This window comes from Drosophila subobscura, chromosome J (assembly GCF_008121235.1).
Source record: "Drosophila subobscura isolate 14011-0131.10 chromosome J, UCBerk_Dsub_1.0, whole genome shotgun sequence".
Classification (NCBI taxonomy): domain Eukaryota; kingdom Metazoa; phylum Arthropoda; class Insecta; order Diptera; family Drosophilidae; genus Drosophila; species Drosophila subobscura.
In genome coordinates, this window is record NC_048532.1 from 6184888 (window position 1) to 6204969 (window position 20082).

Consider the following 20082-nt stretch of genomic DNA (forward strand, 5'->3'; position numbering starts at 1 on the left):
CAGCAATCAGACATGCGATAATTAAACCACCATCTGGATGCTCCTGCAAAGAAGAATTGAGTGGACTTTCGGTTTGTTGGTACTTTTGCTTATTCTTAAGCCACAGCGGGATGTAGTTTCCTTTCAGGATACACTTTCTCTCACGGAAAACCAGAGCAATCTTGTGGCCTGGACAAACAATGGAAGCAATTTTTTGTTCACCAATTGAAACGATTTTATTACGGGCTATCAGTCATTGAACACACACGATGGGGCACACGATGGTTGGTTAATTCTACCACAGAGCGGGCGCAGCAGCATAGTTCAGCGGTGCTGGGGCATAGGCCAGGGGTGCCGAGTATTTGGCAATGACAGGTGCTCCATAGGGGTGGGCAAAGGGAGCCGTGTAGGGTGCTGCAAAGGGCGCGGCGAAGGGAGTTCCGAAGGGAGCGGCATATTGAGCAGCAAAGGGGGCTGCTCGGACGATGGGTGCCGGCAAAGGAGCAGCCAGAGGTGCAGCAAACGGAGCTGCCACAGTCCTGACCACGGGAACTGGCACTGGTGCAGGAGCCACGGGCACTTGGGCAATCACTGGAGCCGTCGCAATGCCATTGAAGGTCCTGGCCACCACCTGACTGCTGGCTGCTGTAACAACGGGCGCAGGAGCAGCAAACAGAGGAGCGGCCAGTGGAGCATGGAGAAGTCCCGGCTTGGCGGCCACACAGGCAATCAGAGCACAGATTACAACGGCCTGGAATTCCATTAGTTAGTCATCAAAAGCATACAAAATGCGTCAAGACTACTTACGTATTTGAACATTTTGGAGGGTATTTTGATTTGTTTTTGGTTTGCTTGGGTTTGGTTTGGTTTTGTCGGTTGGAGAGCGAAGCGCTGACTGATGACAAGTGATGGCAGCCCCTGGCATATTTATACCAAAGCGTGGGCGAACCGCTGGGCTACTTGAAATTCTGGCAGCGACGTGACCATTGGCCCATTATAAGTGTCGGCAAATATTAGTTGGTGGTTCGTTGCTTGGATTAGGTCTTTGAGGGACAACATAAAACCCGAAGGGCAGCCAAATAACGTACTTGGACAGCTGCAGTCAACCACAGTGGCTAATTATACAGAAATTTGTATTGGAAGAGCAGGGAGTGCACTGCCGATTTAAGGGGGAATTTACCGCATTTGGTTGATGACATCCATATAAAGATTAAAGTAGGTTAATCGGAATGGAAAAATGCTGCCACTTTTAACTATTTATTAGCACTTTTGTCCAGCATTTGTAACTCTTTCCTTTGGGTCAGTCTTCTATCCACTGGATACTTATTTGCTGCCAGCTCTGGTATGTAACAAAATAGTGATAACAATAATTCAAGTGAAAATATTTCACCCATGGACCCTTTGTCTTTGGCCCGAGGCGCTTACAGATTGGGCAAAGACAAAGAGCGGAAGAGAGAGGGAGATACCTGTTGGCAGTCCCATGGAACTTGGCCAATTAAGCATTTTGAGCACGTCCCTGGCCACAAACGTTGGTCAGCAGAAAGTACACACACACACACACATGAATGACTCCAGGACGGAGCACGACACCCAAGTTGGGGGTTGGCTAGTGGTGACATTACAATATTATTTATTTGCACAATTTTGGGTCAAGGTTGGATGCGGTTTTTAGGTATTTCACCTGAGAGTGGAGTGACCCTTTGGGGGTTTGTTTAGAGAACGTTAGATTAAATGGCTTCATTTGCACTGAAAGTGAAGAAGGGGTAAAGCTGAAATTGCTTATTCGGGAAACAGCAGTAAGTGGACTTTGAGCTGCCAAATGACTGCTAACATGATAAACACTTTCATATTTTTCTTATTTGACATCAGACATCTCTAGGCCAATAAAACCCTATTTTCAAGAACATTTCCTTAAGCCCTGACTTTGCATCACATGCAACCGAAAATTCTATGCAAAGCACCTGTAAATCAATATTTTTTGCACTTTGTAAGCGCGTAGATATAGCTACGCAACTGAAACAGCGCACTTATTACAGCTAACCGTGGAGTCGTACGCTCTGAATGCTAATTTCCTGGGCTCCCTCCGTCACGTTCGCTTTGTCGATTCGCTATAAAAATAAATCGAGTACGACGGCCGGGCATCAAACAAATTTTCCCTCCTCACGAAGCCACAAACTCATACCGAACCAAACCAAGATGTTCAAATACGTAAGTGAAGGAGAGCACTTTTCTACGAGTAGTCACCTGAACGTCAAATCTACTTATTCTGTCTTCCTAGGTTATTGTCATTTGCGCTCTCATCGCCTGCGTTGCCGGCAAGCCAGGTCATCTTTTGTCCGCCCAACTGTTAGCTGCACCTGCTCCAGTGGTGACCGCAACCAGCAGCCAGTTGATAGCCAGAAACTTCAATGGCATTGCTGCGGCGCCCGTAATTGCCTCTGTGCCGGTTGCAGCTCCCGTTCCGGTTGTCAAGGCCGTGGCACCAGTTGCCACTCGCATCATATCGCCCTTTGCGGCTCCTCTGATTGCCAAATATGCTGATGCTGCTCCATTGCACTACACAACGCCCTTGGGCTACGCCACTGCACCTCAACCAATCTATTTTTAAGGCTGTTACTCTGTGATCATTTAGTTATAATATTGAAATATAATTAAACTTTCTAAGCAAAACAAATAATTCGAGTTCTTAAACCGAGAAATGCAATCGATGGCCTTTCCCAATTTATTCGGACAGTGGTTGAACCAGAGCATCGTTGGACCCAGTAAGTGTTCCCAGGAAAATATGAAAGAGGCATTCAAACAATAAATGTGTTGTACCCATCCTATCAATCTCTTAGCTCGTCTGCATCAAAATGTCTAGACTATTGTATCCATTGAAACTGCCTGCCAGTTGATTGTCACATTTGGGGGGTTAGACAAGTTCACGGTCAGACGGCGAACAAACTATGCAACGTGTTGGACCCAGAAAATCCAATTCCTTTTATACAAACAATAATAAATATGAAGGTCAGAGGGTATCCTTCGACCGTGGCATAATTGCAGCAGCTTACCAATAGCTGAACAAATAAAATTGCACCTGAAAAACAAATCAATTTCGGACAATTGAATGGAACGAACAATGGACACCAGCTGCTGTCTATGCTGACAATAATTTTTATTTCATTTACGTGACTTGCATTAGAAAGTCTTCGAGCTGGAGAGCTGTTTGGCGGGCCTTTGTTTTAATGCTACCGTTAAATTCAATTAGCAGAGTCCGACGTCCCTCCCAAAATACAGCAAAGTCGAAGTTTCTTAAATTCGGATTTTGTTTATTGGAAGGTTCTTACAACAGAACTGGTGCGTGGGCAGGAAATGTGTTATAGGCTAGAGGAGCTGAGTAAGCCAGAGGACTGGCCAGAGGCGAGGTGTAGGCAAGAGGAGCAGCGTGGTAGGCCAAAGGAGTGGCCAGAGGAGCAGCGGCATACTTGGCGATCACAGGAGCAGCCAGAGGAGCAGCAACTGGAGCGATCACGGGAGCAGCAGCGATTCCATTGTAGTTCCTGGCAAACACCTGGCTACTGGTTGCAGTGACAACTGGAGCAGGTGCGGCTACAAAGGCAGCGGGCGCAGTGTAGGCCAATGGAGCACTCAGGAAACCGGGCTTGGCAGAGGCGCAGGCCAGGATGGCGAGGAAAACAGCAGCCTGCAAGTGGCAATGCATTAGGATATAGATTCACAATCTGCAGAAGTTCATACTTACGAATTTGAACATCTTGTTGGGTTGTTGTGATTAGCTCGGATACTTGAACTTGTCTGATGTCGCTTAACAATATCCAGGGCGGTATTTATACCGTGAACACAAGACTCGTCTGCACTTAAACTGCGTCTTTGACCTCGCAGTTAGTGGCAGTTCCGACACGCTGTACATTCAAGAGAAGGAAACACCGCAAAGTGCAAGTGAAGCGGGCCAGCTGTGGCATTTAAATGAACCACATAAACGTGTTCGAACTCGTACTCCCACTTGTGGACATAAGTCGAAGCTGCAGACAGACTTTGGGTATAAATAAGCAGAGCTAACGGCAGGGGATATCAAACGCAATCATCCCTCGAAGAAGCAACATCAACATGTTCAAATACGTAAGTTCTTCCTGGAAGAATGCGGCATAAAGCAATATTGACCAACGTCTTTCTTACAGGCTGCTGTCATCCTCGCCATCCTGGCCTGCGCCTCCGCCAAACCCGGTTTCCTGAGTGCGCCTCTGGCCTACAGCGCCCTTCCTGCTGCTGTCGTTGCTGCTCCTGCTCCAGTTGTCACCGCCACCAGTAGCCAGGTGTTTGCCAGGAACTACAATGGAATCGCAACAGCTCCAGTAATCGCTCCAGTTGCTGCTCCTCTGGCCGCTCCAGTGATCGCCAAGTATGCCGCTGCTCCTCTGGCCGCTCCTTTGGCCTACCACGCTGCTCCTCTTGCCTACACCTCGCCTCTGGCCAGTCCTCTGGCTTACTCAGCTCCTCTAGCCTATAACACATATCCTGCCCACGCACCAGTTCTGTTGTAAGAACCTTTCAATAAATAAAATCCGAATTTAAGAAACTTCGACTTTGCTGTGATTTGGGAGGGACACCGGAATCTGCTAATTAGAAGCAGCTCTCAAGCTTAAAGACTTTCTAATGCAAGTCCGTAGTTGACAGAAATATTATTGTCAGCACTGACAGCCCCTGGTGTCCATTGTACTTATGTAATATTGTATTGTCCGTAATTTGGTCAGTTTTTGTACACAGCTTGCAATAATGTCAAGGTCGAAAGGTGACCTGTTACCTAGGAAATAGGATAAGATAATTTATATTATAGGTTTTAAAATTTAGTTTTATGAGATTCATTGAATGCTTTGATGGCCAGAAGGCAGCGAGCATCATTTTTTTCGCTGACTGACCGGCGTCTGTCTGCCACTCTGGACCAAAAACATTTTATGAGATTTTTCTTTTAATTAGTGCCCCACAACACTGCACTGCACCACTGCGCGACAATTTACCCGCTGGATTCTCACCCTTTTCCAGATTTTCGCGAACCGAAACCCGGAGCTGACGTAAAACCACGCGCATGAAGCAACTATTTAATTGCATCATGACCACGCGCTTGTGCCGTCCGATAAATGGGAAGCTTAACTTCTAGAACATTCCATGGTCTCTCTCTGATGCGCTTACCAATTGCTCTCTCATTTGATTTTGACTTTAGTGTTCATCCTCTCTTACCTCATGAGAGCGCGTTTGATGAGTGATGACTTGCAACGGTAAATGATGAGAAGAAGTGCTGCGCACGTGTGTTCGCATGTGGTGGGAGAGGGGAGAGGAAACAGCGCAACTAAAATCAGAAAATGAACAGCAAGGAATGCTCAAAAACTACTACTCCTACGCAATAAATAAAGCACTTAGTGATAGCTCTCTCATTGCACTTTCACTTTCGTATTCTCCCTCTCCTACTCCAAGAGAGCGAACGTTTGTGAGAGGCGTGCAGTGTTTTTGTCACTGTCCACAGCGAATTTTATTGTATGTAGATCGCTGTCAGAGGCCATTGCACTTTACAAATCGTTTGGGGCCCCGCGACCTTGGCCTAATTAAAGGTTCGTGCAAAGAAAACCTGACAAAAGCAACTCTTTGGTCACTCTTTAACGTCACGCATTCAGCAGCGGCCACCACTGACTAAATAACTCGTCCGCTGGCTACGTGAGCTGCATGCACTCGGGAGAAACGGAGTGCGCGTGGACAGTAGCTGCCTTCGTGTATGGGATTCACCCTAGACAACTGATGATTCACTTAACAATATACCCGCCAGGTGAGACGCTGGTAATTATGGATTTAAGAGAGTTTTTTGGTTCATTCTAGATTCTTACAACAGAACTGGTGCGTGGGCAGGATATGCGTTATAGGCTAGAGGAGCTGAGTAAGCCAGATGACTGGCCAGAGGCGAGGTGTAGGCAAGAGGAGCAGCGTGGTAGGCCAAAGGAGCGGCCAGAGGAGCAGCGGCATACTTGGCGATCACTGGAGCGGCCAGAGGAGCAGCAACTGGAGCGATTACTGGAGCTGTTGCGATTCCATTGTAGTTCCTGGCAAACACCTGGCTACTGGTGGCGGTGACAACTGGAGCAGGAGCAGCAACGACAGCAGCAGGAAGGGCGCTGTAGGCCAGAGGCGCACTCAGGAAACCGGGTTTGGCGGAGGCGCAGGCCAGGATGGCGAGGATGACAGCAGCCTGTAAGAAAGACGTTGGTCAATATTGCTTTATGCCGCATTCTTCCAGGAAGAACTTACGTATTTGAACATGTTGATGTTGCTTCTTCGAGGGATGATTGCGTTTGATATCCCCTGCCGTTAGCTCTGCTTATTTATACCCAAAGTCTGTCTGCAGCTTCGACTTATGTCCACAACAAGTGGGAGTACGAGTTCGAACACGTTTATGTGGTTCATTTAAATGCCACAGCTGGCCCGCTTCACTTGCACTTTGCGGTGTTTCCTTCTCTTGAATGTACAGCGTGTCGGATCTGCCACTAACTGCGAGGTCAAAGACGCAGTTTAAGTGCAGACGAGTCTTGTGTTCACGGTATAAATACCGCCCTGGATATTGTTAAGCGACATCAGACAAGTTCAAGTATCCGAGCTAATCACAACAACCCAACAAATGTTCAAATTCGTAAGTATGAACTTCTTCAGATTGTGAATCTGTGTCCTAATGCATTGCCATTTGCAGGCTGCTGTTTTCCTCGCCATCCTGGCCTGCGCCTCTGCCAAGCCCGGTTTCCTGAGTGCTCCATTGGCCTACACTGCGCCCGCTGCCTTTGTAGCTGCACCTGCTCCAGTTGTTACTGCAACCAGTAGCCAGGTGTTTGCCAGGAACTACAATGGAATCGCTGCTGCTCCCGTGATCGCTCCAGTTGCTGCTCCCCTGGCCGCTCCAGTGATCGCCCAGTATGCCGCCGCCCCTCTGGCCGCTCCAGTGATTGCCAAGTATGCCGCTGCTCCTTTGGCTGCTCCGTTGGCTTACAACGCTGCTTACCCTCAGCTGGCCTACTCCTCGCCTTTGTTCCTATAAATCTGCCTATGTCGTCTTGAATAAAACTCTCGGTGACCGATTACCGCCTGAACTGCCAAAACTCCGAGTTTTTTTCCTTCTTTCCGCCTCCCGGCGCATCACACGCACACACGAGAACGCGATGCCGCTCTGGTTATTTGTTAGTTTCCGCTCATCTGAATCGCTTTCAGGACGAATTTCATGCATAGATGAACAATTTAAATGGCCATTTTGGCTTTACGCGCACAGATAAAGGGTGAGCGGCTTGCCAGCAGCTGCCAAGAGCCAGAGGGGAAGCCGAAACAATCCCTGGCATATGTTATCGCCTGCGACAGGCACACATGCCACCGTAGGCGCTGGAGCAGGCTGCGCTCGCGTTTGGATCTCCTTTAATTTGATAAGTCGCAAGTCGTTGCAGGACTTGTAATTACAAAAGCCGAAAATTGCAAATAAGGAGACAGAATTCGCTGCATAATTAAGTTTACCTCTGAGAAATAACTACATCTGCAACAAGAAAAAAAAATACATAATAAAAAGTGACAAAGCGACTTTTGCGTTTGCTCGTCTAAATAATTAAAAGTTTGCCCTTGCCCAGCGTCCACGCCCTATTTTTTTTGTTAGCAGGTTTTTGTTTGCCATTTTGTAATTGCTGTTAATGACCAAAACAAGCAAAAACGCGGCACACGACGGGGAGTCCATGGAAAGTGGGAAAGTAGAAGCTGGCAGTCGTACAGGGAAAATCTCCCAGCACTACACGAATTGTGCATTAAAAAATGGCGCGCATGTTGGGGCAGAAGCAAAAAAGCCGACAAGAAAGGCAAATGAAGTTCCTCCGGCAGTATAGCAACCAGATTCAGGTTCAGATTCAGATTCGGAGCCAGCCTAGTTACGAAACTTTATGAGTGGCTTATGCTCCTCGTTCCTCTCTGCTTGTGTGTTGTGTCTCTTGTCTGTTTGTAGATGTTTTCTGCTGGCTGTTAATTTTGTTTGTCGACAAGACGCAAAATGGCTGAATAATGGCCAGGCTACACTTCGCTTAATGTTTGACTTGCTTGCAACACGGAACCTGATGCAGATGCCACCACTGAGCACAACACCCGGGTCGATGCACAGTCGGATAAGATTATTTTATTGTCTGTCGCTTAATTTAATTATTCGGGAAAGAGGAATGGGTTGACGAAACGCAAAGTCAAGCCTATGTTGGAGAAGAGGTCAGAATTGTGCTTGCACCGCTTAATTTCGCCAAGAAAGCGATCAAGCAGTGCGCTGCAGAGACCTGAAGCAGTTCCCCGCTAATACCTGAACGCTAATACCAGTACGGTTCAAGCAGTGCGCTACGAGGATGCACCCTGCAGGGTTTTGGTTCGTTTTGAAGCTTTAGCTTTGGTCTATTTTCCACTCTCCACAAGGCAAAACTAAGAGTATTGGCCCTCAAATATTGAATCAATTGCGAAAAAAATTAACGTTGTATTGATAGCATTCCTTATTTAATTAATGCTGAACGCACGCAATAATTAATTGGTTGTGAATGCAGCTTGGATGTTAATTCGATTCAGGAATATAATGAAATCCCCCAATTGCTGAACATTTATTTATTCCTCCAGCCGTACAAGTACACTGTTCGTACAAGTGGCGATTGTCAATGGTTTTGTTTTTCAGTGTACTGGCAGGCACTCACACTCATTCACAGGTTATTTCATTCATGTTTTGAAAACCCCGAGTCCCATTAATCCATGTAGCAACAAATCGAAACATAATCAAAACATTTTTTAAGTTTCCAATCAAATTGAATTACGAGTAAGTATACAAATGTAATCTTTAATTAAATGATGAATGGAGAATAAAAATAATAATGATAGTTGAAACTACAGACCATAGAAAGCTATAAGATGTCGAGTAAATAAAAATTCTAAAATGTATACTACAGTCTAATTGATAAATGTGCATCGATGATCGATCTACCGATCGATGAGTAACAGGACAAACAAAGAGAAGATTACCAAATACAAAAATCACAACATTTTAACATAATTTTTACAGTTTGTATAAGTTTGACAGAGGTTAAATTATAAACAATACAATTAATGATAATGAACAAAACTCAACAGGAGGCATGGCAGTCAGTTGGAAGACTTTAGCAAAATGAAATAGTTAAATTATGAAACTCATTTGATGGCGAATGATGAAAGATGAGCGAAGAGCTGAGCGATGGCAACATTCGAAATGGCGTGAAACTTTTTGTACGCATTTGACTATTTTTAAGCATTTTTAAAAATATATTAATACTATGGAACAATGGAGAGTGACAATATAAACAGATATATGTATTTGGCGAGGCAAAGGACGATTATGTACCAAATAAGGATATACAGACAAGCATTGATTTGTGAGTATTTCAGCGGTACGCATCTTTAAATGTATTTAATGATCAATCTTGTGTGTTTTATTCCTCCACAGTTGGCCAATGAAGAGGCTGCCAGCAATGTGTAGAAAAATCGTGTTCTACATCCCCTGAACATCAGCGCCTATTGGCTGTAAAGTTGTCTTAGCAAGATTTAAAAGAACATCATGAAGTCGCAAAATAAGTCTGCCGGTGTACTCAAGATCCACAAAAATGCCAGCATTGCCAGCTCGCAGACAGCGACCCAGGACATAGGCAAGGATTCGTATCAGCGACATGTGTCGCAATTTGTTGTGGATGTCAAGCGATGCAGTGAGACGGTAAGGTGTGTATTGGCTCTCCCAGCAGATCTTTTTTTTTTAACTGTTCTCATTTTGTGTTTTTCAGAAAATTGGAACCGTTTTTGTGTTCATAGAGCTGAAGGATGAGGATCGCACGCTTCTATTGCCGCTTTCCTATACACAGATGGCCGATAGAGCCCATTGAACTCAGCTATGTGGGGATCCAGCTGAAGCGTGAATGTCTCCAGTTAATCCAACTTTTTGTACTGCGAAAGATCGAGGAAGGCTGGCGTGTCGCTGTTCCCGGCAAACATGGCTATACATTGTCCAACATAAGCGACTCCTACGTGGCCTGCGATCAGGAGTGCAAGGACTGCAAGGATCAGGAGTCGAAGTGGCCGATTTGCAAGCTGACAGTCAGACTAAGTCGGATTAGGACGCAGGCTAAGATTAGTATACAAAGCAAATACTTCCTAAAAGGAAAATTTTTGTAAAAATGTGAAATTAACCAAGTTTTTGTACCAATTAAAAGCGTAGCATACTTTCGAGGCTACCCGATAATACCATCAACATTTTAAAGTATCTTTTGGGGGCTGGTTTGATACCCGATAGTGTTGCATACTTTCAGGTAGAACGGATCCCTATTTGAAAATGGCGTGAAACAGCCATATCCTGCAGTCCTTAAGGTCCTTGATGGATTCAAACGATGCAGGACACTGTCCCGATCACGAGGAGGTGTGGCATGTCCATATCCGACAGGACACAGCCGAGTTATAGCGTTGTAAAGATTATATCTGAAAGCAACGGTAAAATGGCATTATCCTTAATGTCCTTGCATCCTGAAGGATTTCCAGCGATCCGGGACATTGTCCCGATTACGAGGAGGTGTGGCATGTCCTGATCCGACAGGACACAGCCGAGTTATAGCGTTGTAAAGATTATATCTGAAAGCAACGGTAAAATGGCATTATCCTTAATGTCCTTGCATCCTGAAGGATTTCCAGCGATCCGGGACATTGTCCCGATTACGAGGAGGTGTGGCATGTCCTGATCCGACAGGACACAGCCGAGTTATAGCGTTGTAAAGATTATATCTGAAAGCAACGGTAAAATGGCATTATCCTTAATGTCCTTGCATCCTGAAGGATTTCCAGCGATCCGGGACATTGTCCCAATTACGAGGAGGTGTGGCATGTCCTGATCGGCCTTCAAATAAAGGATAAAACAACATAAAAGGCTCTCCTGTTGTTGTTGTCGATTTATGTTGTTGTTGTTGTACAACAACAGTTCTTTGTTATTGACATTTTACATGTCCTGACGAAGAAGAGTGTTTGTTGTACAACAACCACCATTCGTTTGCACAGTGGCGCCCCTGCGATCACTGCGGCCTCTTTTGGAACTAAAAAGCGTTGTTGCACAGTGGCGCCCCGCGATCACGACGGCTACTTCTGAAACTAAAATAACGTAGTTCGAGAATTGACCGCTCAGAGTTGAGGCGCCACTGAGTTATACGTTGTAAAATTCTTCTGAAAATGCAACGGTCAAATGTAAATTTTCAGACCGAGTACCAGGCCAACAGAAATCCGCAGACAGTCGCTTGTTTTTCTTTTTTCCACTGTGTCAAGAGCTGAATGCTATGAAACGGCAGTTAATTTTTTAAAAAGCAAAGTAACTAAAAGTATGCTGAATTTCACCAAACCAGGATATTGCACGCACAAATTGGTGAAATTCAGCATACTTTTAGTTACTTTGTTTTTGAAAAAATTAACTGCCGTTTCATAGCATCCAGCTCTTGACACAGTGGAAAAAACAAAAACCAGCGACTGTCTGCTGATTTCTGTTGGCCTGGTACTCGGTCTGAAAATTTACATTTGACCGAAGCATTTTCAGAAGAATTTTTTTGTACTCAGTGGCGCCTCAACTCTGAGCGGTCAATTCTCGAACTAAATTATTTTAGTTCCAGAAGTAGCCGTCGTGATCGCGGGGCGCCACTGTGCAACAACCCTTTTAAGTTCCAGAAGTGGCCGCAGTGATCGCAGGACACAGCCGGGCGCCATATCTGCAACAAACGAATGGTGGTTGTTGTACAACAAACACTTTCTTGTTGTACAACAATAACAAAAAGAACTGTTGTTGTACAACAACAACAACATAAATCGACAACAACAACAGGAGAGCCTTTTATGTTGTTTTATCCTTTATTTGAAGGCCGATCAGGACATGCCACACCTCCTCGTAATTGGGACAATGTCCCGGATCGCTGGAAATCCTTCAGGATGCAAGGACATTAAGGATAATGCCATTTTACCGTTGCTTTCAGATATAATCTTTACAACGCTATAACTCGGCTGTGTCCTGTCGGATCAGGACATGCCACACCTCCTCGTAATCGGGACAATGTCCCGGATCGCTGGAAATCCTTCAGGATGCAAGGACATTAAGGATAATGCCATTTTACCGTTGCTTTCAGATATAATCTTTACAACGCTATAACTCGGCTGTGTCCTGTCGGATCAGGACATGCCACACCTCCTCGTAATCGGGACAATGTCCCGGATCGCTGGAAATCCTTCAGGATGCAAGGACATTAAGGATAATGCCATTTTACCGTTGCTTTCAGATATAATCTTTACAACGCTATAACTCGGCTGTGTCCTGTCGGATCAGGACATGCCACACCTCCTCGTAATCGGGACAATGTCCCGGGTCGCTGGATATCCTTCAGGATGCAAGGACATTAAGGATAATGCCATTTTACCGTTGCTTTCAGATATAATCTTTACAACGCTATAACTCGGCTGTGTCCTGTCGGATCAGGACATGCCACACCTCCTCGTAATCGGGACAATGTCCCGGATCGCTGGAAATCCTTCAGGATGCAAGGACATTAAGGATAATGCCATTTTACCGTTGCTTTTAGATATAATCTTTACAACGCTATAACTCGGCTGTGTCCTGTCGGATCAGGACATGCCACACCTCCTCGTGATCGGGACAATGTCCCGGATCGCTGGAAATCCTTCAGGATGCAAGGACATTAAGGATAATGCCATTTTACCGTTGCTTTCAGATATAATCTTTACAATGCTATAACTTGGCTGTGTCCTGTCGGATCAGGACATGCCACACCTCCTCGTAATCGGGACAATGTCCCGGATCGCTGGAAATCCTTCAGGATGCAAGGACATTAAGGATAATGCCCTTTTACCGTTGCTTTCAGATATAATCTTTACAACGCTATAACTCGGCTGTGTCCTGTCGGATCAGGGCATGCCACACCTCCTCGTGATCGGGACAATGTCCCGGATCGCTGGAAATCCTTCAGGATGCAAGGACATTAAGGATAATGCCATTTTACCGTTGCTTTCAGATATAATCTTTACAACGCTATAACTCGGCTGTGTCCTGTCGGATCAGGACATGCCACACCTCCTCGTAATCGGGACAATGTCCCGGATCGCTGGAAATCCTTCAGGATGCAAGGACATTAAGGATAATGCCATTTTACCGTTGCTTTCAGATATAATCTTTACAACGGTATAACTCGGCTGTGTCCTGTCGGATCAGGGCATGCCACACCTCCTCGTGATCGGGACAGTGTCCTGCATCGTTTGAATCCATCAAGGACCTTAAGGACTGCAGGATATGGCTGTTTCACGCCATTTTGAAATAGGGATCCGTTCGACCTGAAAGTATGCAACACTATCGGGAATCAAACCAGCCCCCAAAAGATACTTTAAAATGTTGATGGTATTATCGGGTAGCCTCGAAAGTATGCTACGCTTTTAATTGGTACAAAAACTAGGTTAATTTCACATTTTTACAAAAATTGTCCTTTTAGGAAGTATTTGCTATGTATACTAATCTTAGCCTGCGTCCTAATCCGACTCAGTCTGACTGTCAGCTTGCAAATCGGCCACTTCGACTCCTGATCCTTGCAGTCCTTGCACTCCTGATCGCAGGCCACGTAGGAGTCGCTTATGTTGGACAATGTATAGCCATGTTTGCCGGGAACAGCGACACGCCAGCCTTCCAGCCCCCAAAAGATCTTTTAAAATGTTTGGCAGTACGGGTAAAAAGTTGGATTAACTACAAAACATTCACGCATTTTTCAGCTGGATCCCCACATTAGCTTTGAGTTCAATAGGCCTCTATCGGCCATCTGTGTATAGGAAAGCGGCAATAGAAGCGTGCGATCCTCATCCTTCAGCTCTATGAAAAATGTATCTCATGTTTGCCGGGAACAGCGACAACGGTTCCAATTACAAAAAGTTGGATTAACTGGAGACATTCACGCTTCAGCTGGAAACACAGCTGAGTTCAATGGGCTCTATCGGCCATCTGTGTATAGGAAAGCGGCAATAGAAGCGTGCGCTCCTCATCCTTCAGCTCTATGAAAACAAAAACAGCAGTGCAAAACAAAAAACGAGAACTTCAGGACCCTCTTCGACCCTCGCTAATGATCCGCAAGGCAGACCATGGCTTAGGGTCTATCTCATGGGGCAAAATCCCCTTCGGCTTGCTATCTATATGGCTAATTAGGCTCAACAAATTACAGAATATGATTAATAGAGAGCACGGGCTGGCAATTAACTTTTTGCGATAAATACGCAAGCAACAAAAACATTTGTATGTATGTGTATAAATTAAAGCAGATTTATCAGCCCGCCCACTTAGAGAACAGAAGCCCCAAGGGCAGTTGTGAGTTCTGAATTTTTGAGGGAAGGGAAGGATTTGTTTTTAGCTCCGGCTACCATTTGACAATTCACGTAGTGACATTTACATTTTTGATTGCTTCAATATTTCTTTCATTGCTTTCGGCTTTATTGCCGTTGAAGGTGTTGCTGTTGCCCAGCAGAGAAGAATGAAGAGTGTCCCATTGGACAAAAAATGCGACTCGAGGAACGTGTCGTGTAAATTAAAAAGGTTTTTGTTTGTGGGGAGTTTTGGTTTTCAGTTGCAGACTGATACACGAGAGGTCAGCCTGGCTTTAAAATTTCCCCGTCCAAGTTTTATGCAAATCATGTTCGTAGATGGTGAGGGGGGTACTCCAGGTCTCGTCCCAGGCAAGGTCTAATTATGCCGGTCCGTGGTTTGTCTTCTGTCTGTTTTTTAGGTTCAATATCATTTGTCTAAATTGGCTGTTGTTCCTTTGCCCTCAGCCACCGGCAAGAGGCGAATTTCAATCAAAAGGATTCTCCTTTTCTTCGGCGGGGATTAAAGACAAAGCAAAAGTTCGTGCAACCCACAAACAAAGACCAAGGGAATATTATATTTCCCCGCAAATGTTTATGGTGCGCCCGTCCATCCATGCTCCAAAACAGAAATCAGGATGATGGGGCGACTGTTTTAAGTTGGGGAGATTCGTGCTCAAGCAGCGGACCAAACAAAAATAAGGAACCAGAAAAGCGTTCGATGAGCGAGGGAGGGGAAAAGGCAGGAGGCCAGCAGGCGCCCGTACGGGTTCTGCCAGGCAGGATACGGTGCTCGAGAGTTGCGCCTCTGGACTTCAGGACTCGAGAAGTGACGTGTTTGCCGTTGCAGCAATACTTAACCTTGGCTGTATACGGCCGAGGACACGGCACTCGAGTTATGAATTAAATTCCTGCCGTGACTCCGGCCTGCAGAGATAGCACATGCCAAGATATACTTATGTATGTATGTACATGTGTACATCTATATCTCTGTCAGAACTTTAGCACAAAAGCCCTGCGGTCCGACGTTCGTTCGCTCTGCTGCGACAGAGAGAAAGCTTTCGCTGCTTTCCATTCAGCAGCTGCTCTTTCCTAAGAGCTTTCCATCTTAAGAGAAATTTAAGTCTATCAAGAGCACAGTGGCAGAGAAATTGTCTCAAAAATAAGAGAAATGGTACAAAACAGAGAGAAACTGTTTTAAAGTTAATGTTCTGGGGGTATCGAAGATGTTAATGCACAACATATTGGAAGAAGCGGCGTAAATTAAATCTATTATGACTTTTGCTGCTAAAAATCTTTCTAAATTAGGTGCAAACGGATTAAATGTTCAGCTTAAAGGACATACATATTTATACATAAGTCGAAATTGTATATTATGGACTTCGACATTTTTACCTTGCTTGATATTTATGCTAATAAAATAATCATCCCACGTCGGACTTCGGTATCGGGCTGCAATAATTTTTAAAAATAAATTAAAATCATCTACAGCATACTTTTTGGAAAAGGTTTTTAAATTATATCTACACTTCCATAGCAAGCAGCTTTGGTGACTTTGTTGCACAGACGTGCAAAGGGAACTTAGTGAACTCCTATTGCATATTTTTAGCAAAAATGAACAGTCAAGTGCGCCCAAAAGTGAGCTTGTACTGAAGACCAATCTGATATTAAATTATCTTAGAAATCACCTTTTATAATGACTAATAATATGTATTTTTTATAGAAACAATAAAATTAAATAAATGATTAAAGTGATCTCTGCGCTGGTACTTCTGGAAAGTGGCTCAACAATGTCGCTCGCACAACCACTCGCTTTTTATAATGTAAATCAACCATTTTTTAAAGCTTTCTAAAGATGTACAATATTTGGAATTTTATGGCAGTTGTTTTTCTTTTGGCTAAACAACAACTACATATAAGCTTACATGTCGGCGAAAGTTTTAGGGGACGTTCACATATTTGTTGAGCATTAGCTCGAGCTTTAGCTGCTGATTGTGGTCTCCATGCAAAAAGCGATCAAAAATTAAAAACTTTCTGGCCAACTCTTTCAGCACACACACAGATGTGGGAGTTATGTATGTAACTTCAGGTGGCTTCGATTCGGGCGCTCTTTCTTTTGCCGTTTGTCTTTGGGTACAGAGCCACATACTTCACATTCATATGGGAGAATGGCAGAGAGAAGGGAGTGGAGCACAGAGTGCAGACAACAGTCAGGTAGTTAAAACTTTTAAATTGGGGGCGGGGATCATTTGTGATTTTCTGTCTGGGCAGAAGCGACAAAAAGAGTGGAGAGTGGACAGAAGACCAATTCGGAGAGGAAGCCGGCAAAGTTAGACTCAAGCTAAAAGCGCTCTGTCACTGCTCATTTGTTGCTAATAATTATAAAAGTTTCGTTCAATTCCCCCAAGTAACACAAGTGCCACAAAAAATATAGAAAAACTGCTCCAGACTCCCTGTCTCTCTGTATGTCTGATGGATAAAAAGAGAGTCGAAGGCGAAGACGAAGGCGTAGGGCGGAGGGCGGCTAAAGTTTAGCAATTGTTTAGTTTGGCCAGATGCGTCGTTGATTTTGGAAAATTCTTCTCCTAGAAAATGTTTGCTGGAGCTCAGATTTCGCAAAAAGAATAGTTGTTCAGTCGCTCAACAGCCTAAGAGCTAGTAGTATTCAATTTTTATTTGCTTACTTCATAACAATAGAAGGGGGAGGACCTTAAGAGGACCCATTTATATAAGTCATTTAGTTTGTGGACTTGGACCGCAGCCAGAATGCCGCGCTAGAGGCAAACAAGTCGAAGAAAGCGAGCGCCAAATTGCCTTAAAAGCCTTTTGAAGTCAAAAGTTTGGCCTGTTTGCGCATAATTATTTACCCATGACATAAAACAAAAATCCCCCGGCAGGAACAACGAACCCCGAACTCCCATACACAAACATTTCATTATTTTATACATATTGCCGTGGAAGATCTTGCTCCATCGCGCTATCAACGCTCTCGTCATCGCTATGGAGATTTCCATCCTTATCGCCGAAAATTCTTCGCTCAGCGATTTCCATCTGAGTCTGGAGAATGGCTGCTATCGTGTAGGTCCTCGATATGCGATCAATGTGCTGTGCCTGCGCCTTGCGCTCATTTTCCTCTGCCTCATCCTCCGTCTCGGCGCCTTTTCGCTCCCTGGCCGACCTGTAGCTTCTGCCCCGTTTGACACGAGCTGAGATAACAGCAGCAGCCTGCAGGTCCATCTTGCGCTTAATGTTCTCTGCCACGGTGCGGTTCTTGCGCCTGTACTTGCGCTCACACCCGAATGCTTCCCGCACAGTATTGATGGTGTCCGCATACTCGACGCTGAGGAAGTCCCAGAATGTGATCTGATCCTTGCGATTGCGATCGCGGACTGCCTTGGCTGCCGTGAAGTAGTTGTTGAGTATCGACACGAACACGTTCGTCAGCAGAATGGCAATGGTGAAGGCCATTATGCCGTAGATCAGAATGCCCAGCCATATGCCACCATTGAAGAGATCGCTGGGCGCGACGTGGCTGGTGAAACCAAAGGAGAAGCACATGACGGTGGCCATGCCCTGCAGCAAAGTCCTGAAGTTATCGTTGTTGTTGCCATTGATGCAGACGGTGGCAATGCCAAAGGCACACATAAAGATGCAGATCACACAGGCCGTGCTGAAGAGCGCCTGCCAGGCCAGCGACAGTGTCTTCGTAAAGATCTGAAAGATGCTGGCAAACTGCATCACCTTCCACAGCCGCAGCGTGACGAGGCAGATGAGGAAACCCATCAGAATGACGGTGAGCTCGGTCATGCGTGCCGGTATGCGAAAGTCAATGAAATCATGCGTGCTGGCCATCTCCAGGACAGCCAACAGCTTGGAAACAACGCCCTCCCTCAAGGCCATCAAGGTCACAACTATCATGCTGAGCATAAGGATCAGCAGGTCCACCTTCACCCAGAATGTCCTCAATCGCTTGGGCTCGAACCACAGGGGCACAATCACCGTCATGCCCAGCTCCAGCCAGATGATCGCGTAGGCGAACAAACAAATCATTCCAATCCAGGGCAGGGTCTCCATCGTCTCCGTCAGGGACACACTATTCACGTACATGCTGCTGTGTATGATGCCGTAGGGCAAATTCTCGAAGCGCAGTGTGACCACGCTAAAAATATTCGCATCGACATTGTAGAGCGTAAAGTCCAGGAAGAAGGCTGCCGTCCTGTTATCTAGCCAATTGTTTTCGTACAGATACGTGAGCACCTTCATGCTGTCATCCCTCGTGTTCCGCAGAGTCACAGCGTAGCCCTTCATCTCAGGATAGGTGGCAAAGTAGCCGTGCTGTCGGATGCTCAGAAAGAATCTCTCCCAGAAACTGTGGCTCTTGGACATGGGCAGCCAGGGCAGATAGATGGACCAGTACTTGTTGGTGTAGGGTTCGCGTACATGGGGCAGGCTCCAGCCTTCGGAGTACTCCTTGTCCGTGTATTTCGGTTCATTTAAGCCGTAGTGTTCTCCAGAGTCTCGCAGCAGCCGCATCTGTATAACGCCCAGCAGCTTTGTGCTGTTCACATGGTTCCAGTGAGCCGACTTGCGATGATGATCATTCGACAGGAATCCATTGAGCAGCGTGTGCTCGATGAAGGGATACACTTGATGCAGAAACAGCACGTGACTCTGACCAATCGAATCCGTGTGATTGTACTTCAAGAGGTTCGTGATGGACTCCCCATTGTAGTACAGCAGCCGATTGAGCATCGCCAGATTCAGAAATAAGTGTATGAGGAACAACTTCCCATACACCCACAGCTCACGGACAATAGTCCTGTACTTGAGGTTCAGCTCCTCGTTGCGATGTCCTGACGTGATCATTAGCTGACTGCGCAGGCTGCGTAGCCGCAGATTCAGATAGTCCATTCGGGTATGCCGCTTTGCCTTTGGGTCCGGCACCAACGGACGTTGCAACTTGGGCCAGCAGGCAGCATCAATGGCTAAGACCAGAAACCTCAATGGATCGAAAATCAGGAACTGGAAAAGCATCGCCAGCATGAACGCCACCAGAATGGCCTTGAACTTTCTCGTCTCGTGATCGAAGCCAGAGAACTTCCATATGATCATGAAGCTCGAGGCAATTATGCACAGAGTGACAATAAAAATCGCATTGCTCGCCATTGAACTAAGATCTTTGCTTTGCTAATCGGAAAATATATACTCTGAATGTAGAAGTTTATCTAAGTAATGGATATGGAACAGGTCACTCTTTTCTATCAGTTTCATTTCATTTATTCTGGCCTTGCACAAATTATCGTACTATCAGTGGCATTCCCAGGAGCAGTTGTCACTTAAAACCAACACAATCCCCTGCTGGCTGGCACTGCTGCACTCCATGGGCTGGCAATAAAATTCTTAAACCTTTTTTGACAAATGAGTCGTGCAACAAACAAGACGCCCAAGCAGCTGCAGGCCAAACGAAAGCTGGAGTGAACAGGGAATCCGGACACAGACCCCCACACAGAGCCAGCCCCCCTGGAACCCTCTCGAGTGCCAACAAAGATTTATGCATTTTACAGGGAAGACTACGCTTTATGCGAAACTAAACGGCAAACAGTTTGAGTGAGGAAAGCTTTCGCTCTCTCTCTCTGTCGCTCCCCCGGCGCCTCCTTCTGTTCCTTCGGTGGAAACGGAAAT

General features: G+C 45.6%; 8 protein-coding genes across 9 annotated transcripts; 4 read left to right on the top strand and 4 right to left on the bottom strand.

Annotated features, from left to right (window-relative positions):
* Positions 1–201: 201 nt before the first annotated feature.
* On the bottom strand, positions 202–814 carry LOC117894266 (cyclin-dependent kinase inhibitor 1C). Its single transcript, XM_034801221.1, has 2 exons — positions 787–814; positions 202–730 (listed from the first exon to the last, which is right to left on the bottom strand). Exons 1-2 carry the CDS (start codon positions 796–798, stop codon positions 275–277), a joined length of 468 nt encoding a protein of 155 aa, XP_034657112.1. The 5' UTR covers positions 799–814; the 3' UTR covers positions 202–274.
* A 1055-nt stretch (positions 815–1869) lies between these two features.
* On the top strand, positions 1870–2594 carry LOC117894265. Its single transcript, XM_034801219.1, has 3 exons — positions 1870–1942; positions 2002–2187; positions 2258–2594. The coding sequence occupies exons 2-3, from the start codon at positions 2041–2043 to the stop codon at positions 2585–2587; spliced, it is 477 nt and encodes a 158-aa protein (XP_034657110.1). The 5' UTR covers positions 1870–1942; positions 2002–2040; the 3' UTR covers positions 2588–2594.
* Positions 2595–3266: 672 nt separating this feature from the next.
* Positions 3267–3827, bottom strand: LOC117894269 (cuticle protein 38-like). Its single transcript, XM_034801224.1, has 2 exons — positions 3719–3827; positions 3267–3661 (listed from the first exon to the last, which is right to left on the bottom strand). Exons 1-2 carry the CDS (start codon positions 3728–3730, stop codon positions 3302–3304), a joined length of 372 nt encoding a protein of 123 aa, XP_034657115.1. The 5' UTR covers positions 3731–3827; the 3' UTR covers positions 3267–3301.
* A 209-nt stretch (positions 3828–4036) lies between these two features.
* LOC117894268 (cuticle protein 38-like) lies at positions 4037–4517 on the top strand. Its single transcript, XM_034801223.1, has 2 exons — positions 4037–4095; positions 4155–4517. Exons 1-2 carry the CDS (start codon positions 4084–4086, stop codon positions 4515–4517), a joined length of 375 nt encoding a protein of 124 aa, XP_034657114.1. The 5' UTR covers positions 4037–4083.
* A 1319-nt stretch (positions 4518–5836) lies between these two features.
* Positions 5837–6302, bottom strand: LOC117894267 (cuticle protein 38-like). Its single transcript, XM_034801222.1, has 2 exons — positions 6268–6302; positions 5837–6208 (listed from the first exon to the last, which is right to left on the bottom strand). The coding sequence occupies exons 1-2, from the start codon at positions 6277–6279 to the stop codon at positions 5846–5848; spliced, it is 375 nt and encodes a 124-aa protein (XP_034657113.1). The 5' UTR covers positions 6280–6302; the 3' UTR covers positions 5837–5845.
* A 332-nt stretch (positions 6303–6634) lies between these two features.
* On the top strand, positions 6635–7098 carry LOC117894270 (cuticle protein 70, isoforms A and B-like). The gene is made up of 2 exons (XM_034801225.1): positions 6635–6646; positions 6704–7098. The coding sequence occupies exons 1-2, from the start codon at positions 6635–6637 to the stop codon at positions 7043–7045; spliced, it is 354 nt and encodes a 117-aa protein (XP_034657116.1). The 3' UTR covers positions 7046–7098.
* A 2438-nt stretch (positions 7099–9536) lies between these two features.
* Positions 9537–10116, top strand: LOC117894271 (putative U5 small nuclear ribonucleoprotein 200 kDa helicase). Of its 2 annotated transcripts, none has more exons than XM_034801227.1 (2): positions 9537–9750; positions 9813–10116. In XM_034801227.1, the coding sequence occupies exons 1-2, from the start codon at positions 9593–9595 to the stop codon at positions 9838–9840; spliced, it is 186 nt and encodes a 61-aa protein (XP_034657118.1). In that variant the 5' UTR covers positions 9537–9592; the 3' UTR covers positions 9841–10116. The 2 variants fall into 2 exon arrangements, with proteins under 2 accessions (XP_034657118.1, XP_034657117.1); XM_034801226.1 differs by having other exon boundaries at positions 9537–9745.
* Positions 10117–17340: 7224 nt separating this feature from the next.
* LOC117893332 (polycystin-2) lies at positions 17341–19566 on the bottom strand. The gene has a single exon (XM_034799922.1). It carries the CDS (start codon positions 19564–19566, stop codon positions 17341–17343), a length of 2226 nt encoding a protein of 741 aa, XP_034655813.1.
* Between the last annotated feature and the right edge of the window lie 516 nt (positions 19567–20082).

Coding starts and splice junctions, on each gene's coding strand:
- LOC117894271 (XM_034801226.1), top strand. CDS start 9,593: ATGAAGTCGCAAAATAAGTCTGCCGGTGTACTCAAGATCCACAAAAAT. Junction 9,746..9,812: donor TCAAGCGATGCAGTGAGACG/GTAAGGTGTGTA, acceptor TGTGTTTTTCAG/AAAATTGGAACCGTTTTTGT.
- LOC117893332 (XM_034799922.1), bottom strand. CDS start 19,566: ATGGCGAGCAATGCGATTTTTATTGTCACTCTGTGCATAATTGCCTCG.
- LOC117894265 (XM_034801219.1), top strand. CDS start 2,041: ATGCTAATTTCCTGGGCTCCCTCCGTCACGTTCGCTTTGTCGATTCGC. Junction 2,188..2,257: donor AAACCAAGATGTTCAAATAC/GTAAGTGAAGGA, acceptor CTGTCTTCCTAG/GTTATTGTCATTTGCGCTCT.